General features: G+C 35.8%; 1 protein-coding gene across 5 annotated transcripts; it reads left to right on the top strand.

Moving 5' to 3' along the window:
* The first annotated feature begins 1005 nt into the window (after positions 1 to 1005).
* Positions 1006 to 6023, top strand: LOC141672671 (uncharacterized). Of its 5 annotated transcripts, none has more exons than XR_012555645.1 (3): positions 1006 to 2575; positions 5012 to 5474; positions 5571 to 6023. XR_012555645.1 is itself a non-coding variant. In XM_074479324.1 (3 exons), the coding sequence occupies exons 1-3, from the start codon at positions 1345 to 1347 to the stop codon at positions 5267 to 5269; spliced, it is 1386 nt and encodes a 461-aa protein (XP_074335425.1). In that variant the 5' UTR covers positions 1006 to 1344; the 3' UTR covers positions 5270 to 6023. The 5 variants fall into 5 exon arrangements, 4 of the variants coding, with proteins under 4 accessions (XP_074335425.1, XP_074335426.1, XP_074335424.1 ...); XM_074479324.1 differs by having other exon boundaries at positions 5012 to 5128; positions 5232 to 6023; XM_074479325.1 differs by having other exon boundaries at positions 5192 to 6023.
* Positions 6024 to 14246: the final 8223 nt, after the last annotated feature.

Here is a 14246-nt window from a genome sequence, read left to right as displayed (position 1 = left end):
GTTATGTCCATATTTCGCCAGGCATTTCTCAACTTTGAAACCCTGATTTTTACTAAGTAATCTGCTGCAACAACTTAAGGTCTTCCAACTGGCACTAATATTTCACCGCAACCACCTCGGCTTCACCAGAAAAGGGATCAACCAGATAATGCCCAATGATTAAAGAGAGGGAGATTGCGTACATAACAAGCAATCAAGTACGTATATTAATTTTGAGGTGTACGGTTATGAACATAGCCATATGTTTGAAAAATTAATATTTCTACTTGTTAGATCCTCGAACCTCCCACAGACAGAAAGCAAACACCACCAACGACAGGAAACATGGAGAATAAAACTATTAGTGCTACAATATTGATATACAACCACATAAAAAGAGATCCAATGCATTCTAAAAATATTCTACACAGATACGAGTATAGACAAGTTTAAAATGTTGATAAACATAAAAGACGCATCTATAAAAATCTTATACAAATATTAACAAATTATAATAGCTACCTTCAGCAACTCAAAACCATAAAACGAAACACAGAAAGCATTATCAAGTACACAGGAAATTTAAGTACCTCTTTCAGGATAAGTAATAAGACATTTAAAATTTCCCAACAGCAGTGACGCATTCGGGTTTCTCAAAAACAACAAATGATTGTTTCGGTGAATCGGATGGAAGAGATCCTAGAGTCTTCATTGCTACTTTTTTCAGCTTCTGAAGCAGTTCACAATAATTTAAAACTGACAGCACACCCCTTCACTTCAGCATCATAAAATTTGTTTACAACTTTGACAATATTTTTACAGTAGATAATCATTATTTCTTCTAACTGCAGGAAACAAAATGTTTATCAAAGATATGCTTCACTACATAACCTGCATATTATTGAGTATATATAGCTTTACATATCAAGTCAACTTATCATCTCAAGTCAACAAACTGCTCTTATCATTAACAAACTTTATATAAGTCCTACACTACAACTAGTTGAAATTTAATTTTTCAGAGATTAGTTTTAGACAATCTGTCTTCTTCTTCAAAAAATGTAAACTCTGTACTCAAAAGTTTGTTTTGGTGTTTTAATGGCGTTTAACATCTTTAGATGGTATCAGAGCATACTCCTTCCGCATCGTTTCTCTCTTGCTCCACCGGAACTGTTTGTTCATCATCTTCGATCTGAAAATTACGATCTATGAGTGTTCTTCATTTTACGAGTATTATACTATTTCTCTTGCTTGTATCAATCGCAATCGTTATGTTCAGTTTCGTTTACTACTTTTGAATCTACTCTCGCTATGATCTCTCTCGATCTCTTTGAATCTCTATTGATCTCTCTCGTTTTATCTTGAATGTCATATGCTAACGTTGTTCGAGGCACAATCTCAGCAATGGCTCCTAATTCACAAACTAATCGTCGATCTAACAATAATAATGCTACTTCTTCTGATAATTCACAATCACAAAATGATACTCAACACATCGACAACAAATCTCATCCTCTTTACCTACACAACAATGACCAGCCTGGAATGATACTCATTTCCAAGAAACTTTTAGGATCTGAGAACTATGCCTCCTGGAAAAGATCTATGCAAATTGCATTATCTGCCAAGAATAAACTTGTAATTGTAACTGGTGACTTTGTCGCACCCGCTGAATCTTCTCCTTTATTTGTTCATTGGAAACGTGTAAATGACATGGTCATAACTTGGATCTTGAATACGGTTTCTGATGATATTAGCAATAGTATGACCTATTTGGATAATGCCTTTACTGTTTGGAGTGAGCTCAGTGAGCGTTTCTCAGCTGTGACTGGTCATAAGTTTTATGAGACACAACGAGACCTGTTCAAATTGGAACAAGGCAATGATTCTGTTGAGTTTTACTTTCACAAGTTGAAAGGTTTCTGGGATGAGTTACGGGCTCTTTCTCCAACTGTGAAGTGCACCTGTGGTGCCACCAAAGATTGGGAAGAACAGATTGAAAAGACTGGGTTAATACAGTTCCTGATGGGGTTATATTCGAGCTATACTGCTGCTCGTGGTCAGCTTTTAATGATGTCCCCTTGGCCTACTGTGAACCAGGCGTTCATGTTGCTCAAACAAGAAGAGAGACAGAGGCAAACTCAGAATTCTTTTGCTTCACCTGTTGCCATGATGGTCAATATGTCAAAATCTGTTCAAGCTGGTTCTTCTTATGCTCAAAATCGCTTCAGTGATAGACCTTCTAATTCAATACCAGAATGCTCTCATTGTCATTATAGAGGTCACACTAAAGAAAAATGCTATAAACTGCACGGTTATCCGACTGATCATCCTAATCACCCCAACAACAAAGGGAAACGCAAGATTTCTAATCCCAGGTTTTTTAATCCAGCTGCAGCAATGCAAGTGTCTCAACATCAGAGTAATCAGCCTGATCAGACCTCTACTGATCATCACTTGACCTCAGAAATCGATGCTCTACAATCACAGCTAGATTCACTCATGAAGTGTTTTAATAATCAAGCATCTGGTTCTGACAGTTCTATTTCAGGTCCTGCTGTTTCTACTCCCTATAGCATGGCAACTCATATTGCAGGTACTGCTTATTCACTTTCTACATCAACTAAAATTCCTTCTAATGTTTGGGTATTGGACACTTGGGCAACCAATCATATGACTTGCAATATTGCGTATATGACTGATGTGCACCTATTAGCTGAGCCTTTGACTGTTAAATTTCCAGATGCTGAAACAACTTTTGTCACGCACGTTGGGTCTGTTTACCTTCATCCTTTGTCTGTATTAGTCCCGAATGTCTTATATGTACCTTCTTTCACTTTCAACTTACTTTCTCTCAGTAAGCTTTCATCTCAACTCAACTCCACAATTCATTTCACCTCTACTACTTGTTATCTGCAGGACCAATCCCAGACGACGGAATTGGTTCTTGGTAACATTGTGGATGGCCTCTATCAATTGACAAATGTGCCTTCAATTCCCTCTGCTTTTGCTATCTCACAAACATCTAGCAATATTAATGTTTGGCATAAATGTTTAGGTCATGTACCATCTTTTATCTTGTCTAAAATTGATACTATAAGTGACTCTTGTACTTTTAAAGACAATTCTACCTGTGTTGTGTGCCCTCTGGCCAAACAATGCAAGCTTCCATTTCAAATTAGCCGCCAGCCTCACGCTGTTAAACCTTTTGATTTAGTACATTGTGACATTTGGGGACCTTATAAAATTCCAACTTGTACTGGTTGTAAATATTTTTTGACTCCTTGTCGATAATTGTACTCGTGGTCTTTGGACCATTCTTCTTCCCACAAAACAACATGCTAATCAGTCTCTAAAAGATTTTTTCCAGTATGTTAAAACACAGTTCTCTTCCATTATTAAATGTCTTCGCACAGACAATGGTGGAGAGTTCTTGAGCAAAGACTTGGTCTCTTTTTTACATTCTCAAGGTACTGTTCACCACACCACACCACTTGTCCGTACACACCATAGCAGAACGGACGTGTCGAACATAAACACATAAATCTATTAGAAATGTCAAGAGCATTGTTGTTTCAATCTTTTTTACCTCTATCCTTTTGGGGTGAATGTATTCTCACATCCACTTATCTTATTAACCGTATTCCTACTACTGTTTTGGGCTACATTTCACCTTATGAAAAGTAATTCAATCAACCTCCTTCTTATACACACCTTCGCGTTTTTGGCTGTCTTGCACATATGTCTGTGCATGAATCAGACAAACTGTCACCACGAGCCATTCAAACTGTGTTTGTAGGCTACTCTACCACACAAAAGGGATACAAACATTTTGACCCTGTTTCCACCAATTTTTACATTTCACGTCATGTTGTGTTTGATGAAAATATTTTTCCCTTTTCCACCATAAAGTCAGCCAATTCTGATTTATTATTTCCTCCACCTGATGATAGTTATGATACAACCTGCACGCCTTTAGCTAACAATCATTTTACTACTATTTTCCATGAAAGTATTGTTCCTGATATTGATACGTCTGTTTCATCACCTGCTCAATCACCTGTTGTCGAGCCTATCATTGCACCAGTTGCACAACCACCACCACGTGTTTCTCTTCGTAAGAAGATTGCTCCTGTTTGGTTAAAAGATTTTATTACACCAGTTACAACTTCTACACACTCATCACTGACTGCAACAAATGCTATTCTGCTGGATTGTCCCATTGATTCACATAAATATCATTTTTCTTACTATTCTCCTCCCAGTGCATCGATTTATGCATGTTCTGTGAACCCTCAGACTTCTGTTTCGGAACCATTTACATATCATCAAGCTGCTAAGGATAATATGTGGGTTGACGCAATGTCTAAGGAATTATTTGCTTTAGAAACAAACAACACATGGATAGTTGTTCCTAAACCCTCTAATAAAAGGGTCATTGGATGTAAATGGGTGTATACAGTAAAGTACCTAGCTGATGGCTCTCTAGACAAATTTAAGGCTCGTTTGGTAGCAAAGGGCTACACTCAAATTGAAGGACAAGACTATCACAACACTTTTTCTCCCGTTGCCAAAATGGCTACTGTCCGTACTGTTTTAGCTTTAGCAGCTGTTAAAGCCTGGGATATACATCAATTAGATGTTAACAATGCCTTCCTTCATGGCGATTTGCCAGAGGAAGTGTATATGGAGCTTCCATAGGGACACCCCCTTCATGGAACTGATTTTGTTTGTCGGTTAATTAAATCAATATATGGTTTGAAGCAAGCTTCCCGTCTCTGGTTTGAAAAGCTTGCTTCTGTTCTCCTTGATCTTGGTTTTACTCAAACAGTATCAGACTACTCCCATTTCACATACAAGGCTGATGGGATTTTTGTTGTTGCTTTAGTCTACGTAGATGACATCCTACTTACAGGAGACAACAACACCTTTATCTCTCATGTTAAGAACATTCTGCACACTACATTCACAATAAAGGATTTGGGGCTTGCCAAATACTATCTTGGTCTTGAAATTTATCGTATTTCTGCAGGAATTTATTTACATCAACATAAATTTATCCTTGATATGCTCATCGAAACTGGTTTGAAAAATTGCAAACCTTTATCTCTTCCTGTTGAAGTTACTGTGAAGCTTTCTCCTACATATGGTATATTACTTGATGATCCATCTCTTTATCAAAAATTCATGGGAAAACTTTTATATCTTACAGTATCCAGGCCTGACATTACTTATGTGGTACATCATCTCAGTCAATTCTTGCAGACTCCTCGTGTACCTCATATGTTAGCAGTCCAACGTGTGTTATGATATTTGAAAGGAACCTCTTATCAAGGTTTGTTTTGTTCTGCAAACTCTACACTCAAGCTCGAAGCTTATTGTGACAGCGATTGGGGTTCTACTTTGGATTCATCTGGAATGCTCAAAAGCATCACGGGGATGTGTTTTTGATGTTAGGATCTTCTCTCATTGTCTGGCATTATTCCAAGCAGAAGGTAATTTCTCGTTCTACTGCAGAAGCTGAGCTTCATGCTACTGCTGATACTGCATGTGAAGTGTCTTGTCTTACTCTTCTCTTATCTGAGCTTCAGGTTCCACAGTCACTTCCAGTTCTTATTTACAGTGATAATCAGGCTGCTTTAGACAGCGCTGCAGACCCGCTGTTCCATCCCAAAACCAAACATTTTGCTTTGGACTGTCATTTCATTCGTGAACAAGTACAATCCAAGTTGATTCAACCATTATATTTTCCTAGCAACTCTAAGCTCGCTGACATTTTACTAAAGGTTTAAGCCGCATAGCTCATTGGCGTCTTCTTTCCAGCTTGAACGTGTCTCAGCCACCTTCAATCTGAGGGGGGCTATTGCGTGTATATAGCTTTACATATCAAGTCAACTTATCATCTCAAGTCAACAAACTGCTCTTATTATAACAAACTTTATATAAGTCCTATACTACAGCTAGTGGAAATTTAATTTTTCAGAGATTAGTTTTAGACAATCTGTAACAAACTTCTTCTTCTTCAAGAAATGTAAACTTTGTACTCAAAAGTTTGTTTTGGTGTTTTAATTGCGTTTAACATCTTTAGACATATTCCATTTTCCCTTTTGTGAGCTCCACCAGTGCTAAGGACCGAAAATTATGATGACAGTTAAATAAGAATCACATAGTTGATCATGATAGGGAAAGTTAAAGGAAACTTAATCTAGTAAAACAACCTTAAAAAGATTCACAAGAGCAACATGAGGAGGATAATAGCTTTTCAAAAGTATCAACCGTGGACACAGAGCAGCAGGAGGAGCACCCAGACCAGTGGGCTTTTTTCTCGGCAAACTGCTGAGATATAAGCTCCTTGCCCTTTGTACAATACCATAAAAACAACTGTTGTAATTATAAAAAACTTCACAAGCATCGGAAGTGAGAGTCCATGAAGAACAGGCAAGTAGTTCTGCAAACTTGTTTCCAAGTTAATCCTAGGGACATCAAGTGACCCAAAGAGAAATTCCTTAACATCACTATCATATTTAAGAAGTGGCCATTACCTCCAAGTGTGTTGAGAATTGAGATATAGTCTATGCTCTATCATGAACCTGATTTTTAAAAAAATAGTGACGCAATTTTAAATGTTGAAATGGCATGGGAAAACAATTATTTACACAATGACAATTGACAGGTAGTCAGGTACCACCGATGCTGATAACTCTGATATCCTCTTGCACAACATTTTTCTTTAGAAAAAACTTTTGTGGCAGAGAAAGAAGAATAATATTTAAAAAAACTTCAATTATCATTCGGCAGTCAGTTAGAACTTACAAGAAATTTATTAGTCGGGGACAATGAGAACTACATATTTATATAAATAATATCTTAAAGAAGAAAAACAGTTGCATTTCATCATATCTCATGTAAATAAAAAAAAATTAAAAAATGGAGTAGCAACACTAACACCACCCTGTTCCGGGTTAAGAATACATGAAATAAAAGAAAACAATATAGGTTTTTTGTTTGCAAACAAAACGTATAAACAGAACATGACTTTCTTCATTTTAACCAAGTCTGCAATGTTTCTAATTCATATCCCTGTAGTATATTTGATTACACATTTTTATTGTCTAATATTAGTGCATTATTATAATTCTGGAAAATATGGGTGCAGGTGCGGGGATGCGCGGTTGGGGATACGTGAATCAGCAAATTAAAAAATATGGGCATTCGGGTGCGGGGGATACGACAAATATTAAAATATTAAAATACATTTTATATTAATATTAAATTCTATAAGTATGTATATTATATATTTCAAGAGTTGCATTTTAAATAAATAAAATAGTCACAAAAATATAAATTTTGATAAAACTAACAAATACTCGGCACATATGACAAATGATAATAATAATAAGTAATTATACAAACAAGTATTAAAGAAAGTAAAATAAGATAAAATAACGAAAGCAGTCAATAAAGTCAATTTAACTTTCAAACACTCAAACAACAAAAGTGCAGCCCATATATATATACAAGATACACACAGACTACCCCAAACCAATTGACTAAATTGAAGACGGAGATGAAGAGAATAGACTCGACGGTGTGAAGGGATGGCGATGTTAGAGCTCAATCATCTCTCCTCTCAAACATCTCTCTCATCTCAAATCTCATATTCTGATATTAGACTCGGGTAAGTGAAAGTCAACAAAAAAAAATTACGGTCTCTGCGCTTCTCGCCCCGACAAATCGAGTCAGTTAAAGATGGGGACACGCCGGGTGTCGCACCCCATACGTATGCAGCCGCACCGTCATGCACCGTCGCGCACCCCCGCACCGGAATGTATCTAGTGCGCAGTACGTGGGGTAGTGTTGCACCCTTGCTTTCCGGTTGTAATTAGATAGTACGCTATTTTCCCTTTTTACGCTTGATTAGTGTTGTAAATCAATTAGGAGATCTTTGTAATTAATGCTAATGTGTAGGTTTTTCGTATAAATAGACTCCCCCAGCCTCATTGTATAGACACACCTTACATCTCATCTCATATATCTCTTACATCTCTCTTGTATCTCTTTCATTTCTCTCCCTTGTATCCAAGATTTTATTATTAATAAAAGCTTCAAGTTTGCCTCGATTCTAGGTATGAGTTATTTATTTTCTTATACCATGATGGTCTCGATGATGTTCAACTAAGCCCTCTTTAAGGGGCATATGTAGTTGGCTAAAGAGACCCGATATCATGGTATATGCGCTTTAATTGCTACATATTTGTTTATTGATTATCTCCAATATCATGTCTATGTAAGTATTTTCATACGTTCCACATAAGTAAAGTCGGGAGTTCGTATAGTTAGGATCCATATGATTTTGAGAGTTGATTTAATTGGTAAAATGAATGTGAAATATTTTTATGGTTTTGAATGAAACTTGATTTGGAGTCATTGGATATCTTTACTCTAAATACTTGTGAATTTATTTGCTATTAAAAAATACATGTTTATGTCATGATATTCGCGTTTAGCCTATGAAATCCGTTCCTTAAATCTTTAAAAAGTGGTATCGTAAGTGCTAGTATAATTATTTTGTTAGTTTATTAAATTGAAAATTTGATTCACGTTCTTTGTGGTTCGACCGTACTTGCCCCCGTACTTACGTACGCCTATGCATTTGTGATTTTGTTAATTTCAGATTTTTCCCTAACAAGTTTTTGGCGCCGCTGCCGGGGAATGCGTCATTGAGTTTTTAGTTAAATATCTTTTTTAAGATAAATTATTTTCTGTTTTTTCTTAAAAAAAATCAGACTCGAATATTGATCTGCGTGTTGGTCTAATTTCATGGACTTTTGTTAAGTTCAATTATATTTGCCTAGCAGTAAAAATAGGTTGGCAGGTTTGAATAGTTGTTTTATTAACTCGACAAATTGCTTTTGTACGTGCTTTACTAGGTGATTTGTTTAGTATAACAATTGTTACGTGTCTTGTCTTGTAGTTAATTACGCTAACTCGATTACAATAGAATAGTTAGGTTTCTTTTAGCTCTAGATATTTTTATTTTCTTTTCTTTTCTATTATTTTATTTTATTTTTAATTCTTTTACGTGAAAACGTAATAGAAGAGAAAATAGAATAAAAATATTTTTTGCAATTTGACTTGTTTTATTTTAATTTTTTAGGTACGTAATTGCGGCTTGAGTTGATTCTTCGCGGATTAATTGCTAAGCTAATTCGGGTATACATTTTATTTCCCTAGTTTTTAACTTAAATAAAAAAACATTAGTTTAGATTATTTCTAGATAAAAATTATGTGTCGCATCATGCATTTTATGTACATATAGAGCACATCTTGTTTAGGATTTTTATTTTTATTTTTGTATTTTTTTCATATAAATTGTGGTGATTGCTGGAGGACCAAATGGTACATACCACATTAGGGTAACCATTCACATTAGTGTAAGCATTTTTTTGTGTTTAGTTATTAACTCTTGGGTGCTGCATTTCCATCTAATTAATTTTATGGGCAAAACCATAATATCAAGATAAGGTAAGGGATTTCATCACCCTTTCCTTGGCCCACAAACCATTATTTCGTCATCCTACATTCCCTTCCATTCCTCTAAAATTTAACTAGACGTTGGCCCCTAGGAATTTCGAGCTCAATTAGGAAGGTACCTAAAAGAGAAAATAAATTTGGAATTATTCGAACTTTTGGTGACAAAGCAATTGTTTCACTTACCTGGACAATTTGGATTGGTGACTAGGCTAGCGGTTATATAATTCAGCGCCTTGTTTACAAGGAAGTGCCCCCGCTTACCTGGCCAATTGGTTTGAATAAATCTAGATTTATGGACTTTTGGTGGTCCAAAAGTTAGGAGTCGTCTAGATTTTTTTTAGGTTAATTAAGGATTAGATATTTTTTAAAAATTTCCTTTTTCTCGAGTATTTTTCTCCCCTCATACGTGTTAATTGTTAGGTAAATTAGATATCTTCCTAGTGTATGCACACTTGGGAAAGAAGAACTACCAGTCGTTTAACTCGCATAACCGATAGTCCTCAACTTATTGAACCATCAACGCAAACCACCATGGGAGATAATGTTGATCCTCCCCCTGTTCAACATACAACTATCCAACAAACCTTCTCCCCCCAACAAAGAGCCCGCAAGTCTCCAATAGTTCTTCCGGACGCTGCTGGTTCCAAATTCGAGGTTAGAACCCATCTTATAAGCATGTTTGTTAGATCTCACACACTGTAGAAGGGGTTGAATACAGTGTTTATCACAATCAAATCGAATATAAGAACACAGAAAATAGATTTTATTTAACACAATAAACTCTATTACAATATGGAACTGTTCTCTCTCAGTGATGAACAACTTATCACGAGAGCTGCTAGGGTTACAATGAATAATAACTTCGATTATGATAACACATATAGTGTAAACCCTATGTCTGTGTTTATATACTACACAGTTACAAGATAAATTCTAATTGATATTGAATATGATTCTGCTTCCTAAAATATATCAACTAGTTATCTTTTCTTCCAAGTATTCTATTCTTCATAGAATTCCTTCATCATGCATATCTCTTTTTGCGTTTGTCTTGATCTTCTTTCCTTTCAATCAACCACCTTCCTTATCCGAAAGTCTTCTTAAGTCCTGATATTATCTCCTGATAAATATCTCCTGATAAATTAAGTTATGCCAACTTAAGTTCTGACTTCAGTATAAGTGCTGATTTCCAGTTAAGTACAGATTTGTCCTGTTAAGTAAGATCTGAAAACGAAATACAAATCATATTAGTCATGACATAATCAAATATATCTAACAATCTCCCCCAACTTGTAAATTAGCATAATATACAAGTTTAACAGATATTTGATGATGTCAAAAACATTAAGTACAAATGCATGAAAATTTGACTAGATAATTACAACTTACAGTCCTTGTAGCTTTACCATCCTCAAGGTCTGATAACAGCTTCAGTCTGTATACACATCAGAATTTAAGCAGTTGTAGATCTTTGACTTGGCTTCAATTACTGATCTCTTTGATATCAGGAGTTGTTCTGAGATAGTTCTTTAACAAACATCTCTCAGCATATTCAAGTTCATTAATCATCCTCCTTTTAGCATTCTTCAATTCAACTGTGTCTTCACCAATTTGAAAGATAGAAGCTCTGGGATCATTTATTCTAGCTTTCCTTATGTCCTGATCCAGTCTGATTAAATATGCCTTGCCAGACTCAAGATTGAATTGCACAGCCTTATAACCCAGAAAAAGTAGTTATAATCTTAGCAAAGTTAGGCTTCATCTCGACAATATCACCTTTGTGATCTCTGTACTTTGGACAGTATGTGCTGTCAGACTTTATGTTAGGTCACACTTTCACTGTAGAGGGGGTGAATACAGTGTTTATTACAATCAAATCAAACTTCAAGAACTTATGTAACAGAAAACAAACTTTATTTAAACAATAAACTCTGTTACAATCTGGAACTGTTATCTCTCAGTGATGAACAAAATATCACGAGAGCTTCTAGAGTTATATTAAATAATATTCTCGATAATGATAACACTTCTAGTGTAAACTCTATTTCTGTGTTTATATACTACACAGTTACAAGATATTCGCTAATTGATATGGAATATAATTCTGCTTCCTAAAATATATCAATCAGATATCTTCTATTCCAAGTATTCCATTCTTCACGGAATTCCTTCTTCATGCATATCTCTTCTTATGTTTATCTTGATCTTCTTAACTTTAATCAGCTACTGTCCTTATCTGATCATCCTTCAGCACTTAAGTTCTGATATCTATCTCCTGATGACATAAGTACTGATATCCCTTAAGTTCTGACTTCCAGTATAAGTACTGATCAGTTAAGTACTGATTTGTTCTGTTCAAATAAGATCTGAAATCTAAACATAAAACATATTAGCCATGACATTATCAAATATATCTAACAATCTCCCCCAACTTGTAAATTAACAAAATATACAAGTTAAACAGATATTTGATGATGTCAAAAACATTAAGTACAAATGCATGAGAAATAGACAAGATAACTACAACTTACAGTCCTTAAAGTTTTTACCAATTCAACTTCTGATAACAACTTCAATCTGTATAAATATCAGAATTTAAGCAGTTGTAGATCTTCGACTTGGCTTCATCATTTTCTGATCTCTCTGATGTCAGGAGTTGTTCTGAGATAATTCTTCAACAAACATTTCTCAGCATATCTGAGTTCATCAATCATTCTCCGTTTGACATCTTTAAGCTCTGCAGTATCTTCACCAGTTTGAAATATTGCAGCTCTGAGATCATTAATCTTTGCTTTTCTCAACTCCCGATCTAGTCTTATGACATAAGCTTTATTAGACTCTAGATTGAATTCAAGCCCCTTAATACCAAGATATGTTCTGATCTGTGCAGTATTAGGCTTCATATCAACAACATCACCATTGTGATTTCTGTACTTTGGAACATATCTGCTGTCAGACTTAACAGAATAAAGTCTTTTCTGTCTCTGAATCTGTTCCTTTAAGTAGTTTGCAGCAGTCTCTGTTATTCTGTCATCCACTTGAAGTAAGAACAATACATGCTCCAATTCTTCAAAATACTTCAACGGAATGGCATTTTGTCTTATATGATAAACCCTACCATCTGTCATGAAATACAACATGATGTATTCTTTCAAATAGGTATGGTAAACCATCTGTACAGATTCTAGTTGATTCAATCTCTCAGGAGTTGCTCCAATACCTGGTTCACTCAAGGAAGTTGGATCATCGGTAGTGTTGTGTACTCTTCTTTCATCAGCACTTCCCAATCCAGTTTTATCTCTAGCTTCCTTTCCAGTAACTACTCTTGCTTCAAAACCACTTGCAGTAGTCTTCAAAGGTTGAGTCTGTTTTGCTTTAGTGAATCCTGGTAGGAGTGTATTTGATCTTCCTTCTGATATCAAGTTAACTTGAGCTGTGTCAGAGGTTACTTGCTTCTTCTGAATATCAGAACTTACAATTTCTTGACTCTGAACAACTTGAGCCATGTCAGAGGTTGTTTTAAGAACTTTCCTTGAAGTCAGAGCAAGATTATCTTTTCCAACAGTAATTTCTTCTTCCTCAGGAGGTACATAAGGCTTGATAGGTTCACCAACCTTTTCTTTACCCTTGGATCTTGGATCTATCTGTGGTTGTGATCTAGCCAAAGTTTCTTCAGTATGTATCCTCTCTTTGATCACAATGCCTTTAGGTTTTGGAAGTAACTTTTTACCAGAAGCTTCAGATTTAGATGTGACTTTCTCTGATTTAAGTCTGGCTTCTTCTTCCTTTAAACTTTCCAAGTCCATCCCTGGATTTTCTTGAAGAAATAACTGTCTTGACATTTCCTCATCAAGATCTAGAAGTTCATCAGAACTTATCCTTTTACCAGCAGCAGAACTTATTCTTTTCCCAGTAACAGAACTTGTTCTGTGACTAGCTTGTCTTGATGTAAACCTTCTACCTTGACTATGACCACTACCCATTCCAGAGTTTCCTTGGTCATCTTTTCCATCATCCTTTCCTTGCAGTGACTTGTTGGTTTTGCATTTGGACTTAATTACCTTCTCCCCCTTTTTGGCATCAGCAGGTAATAAAAGAGAGATAAGTAATTCCACTGAGGTCTGGATTTCAGTAAGTTGCGATTGCTGAGAAGCTTGATTTGTCAGAATTTGATCAATCTGAGCTTGTTGCTTCTCTTGAGTTTTCTCAATATAAGCAACCCTGTCAATGGTAGGTTGGAAGAACTTTTTCTTATCAAGTTTCCAAACTTGTTCCTGTTTAATAAAGTTCTCCTGAATCTTGTGTAGCTCTGCATGAGTGTTGGAATGAAGACCTTGTAGATGTTTAGTACTCAATGCAGTGACCCTAAGCTGAGTTTTAAAATCATCAGAATTTAACATTTCATCAGCTTTAGTCAAGTGCTCAGCAAGATGTAAAGCATTTGGAACACATGAAACTGAGTTCCATTCCTTAGTCCACTCCTGACCTGCAGGAGTTTCACTCCAAGGTACTGGTGTATCCCTGATAACAAACTCCTTTAGCAGTTCAGACTTAGGAAGAGTCAGTGGAGGAGTATGTCCTGAAGGACCTGCTGCATCAGCATCTACAGTTGTAGCAGCTTCACCAGTATCTCCAACATTTGCAGCATCAGAACTTAAAGAATCAGTATCTTCTGATAAGACAACTGTATGAGTAGCAATGGAGGCTTCAACATCCTCTAATTGCTGATCTGA

This window comes from Apium graveolens, chromosome 7, assembly GCF_009905375.1.
Source record: "Apium graveolens cultivar Ventura chromosome 7, ASM990537v1, whole genome shotgun sequence".
NCBI classification, from domain to species: domain Eukaryota; kingdom Viridiplantae; phylum Streptophyta; class Magnoliopsida; order Apiales; family Apiaceae; genus Apium; species Apium graveolens.
Note: the sequence above shows the minus strand (reverse complement) of the source record. Positions and strands in the feature narration are given on the sequence as shown.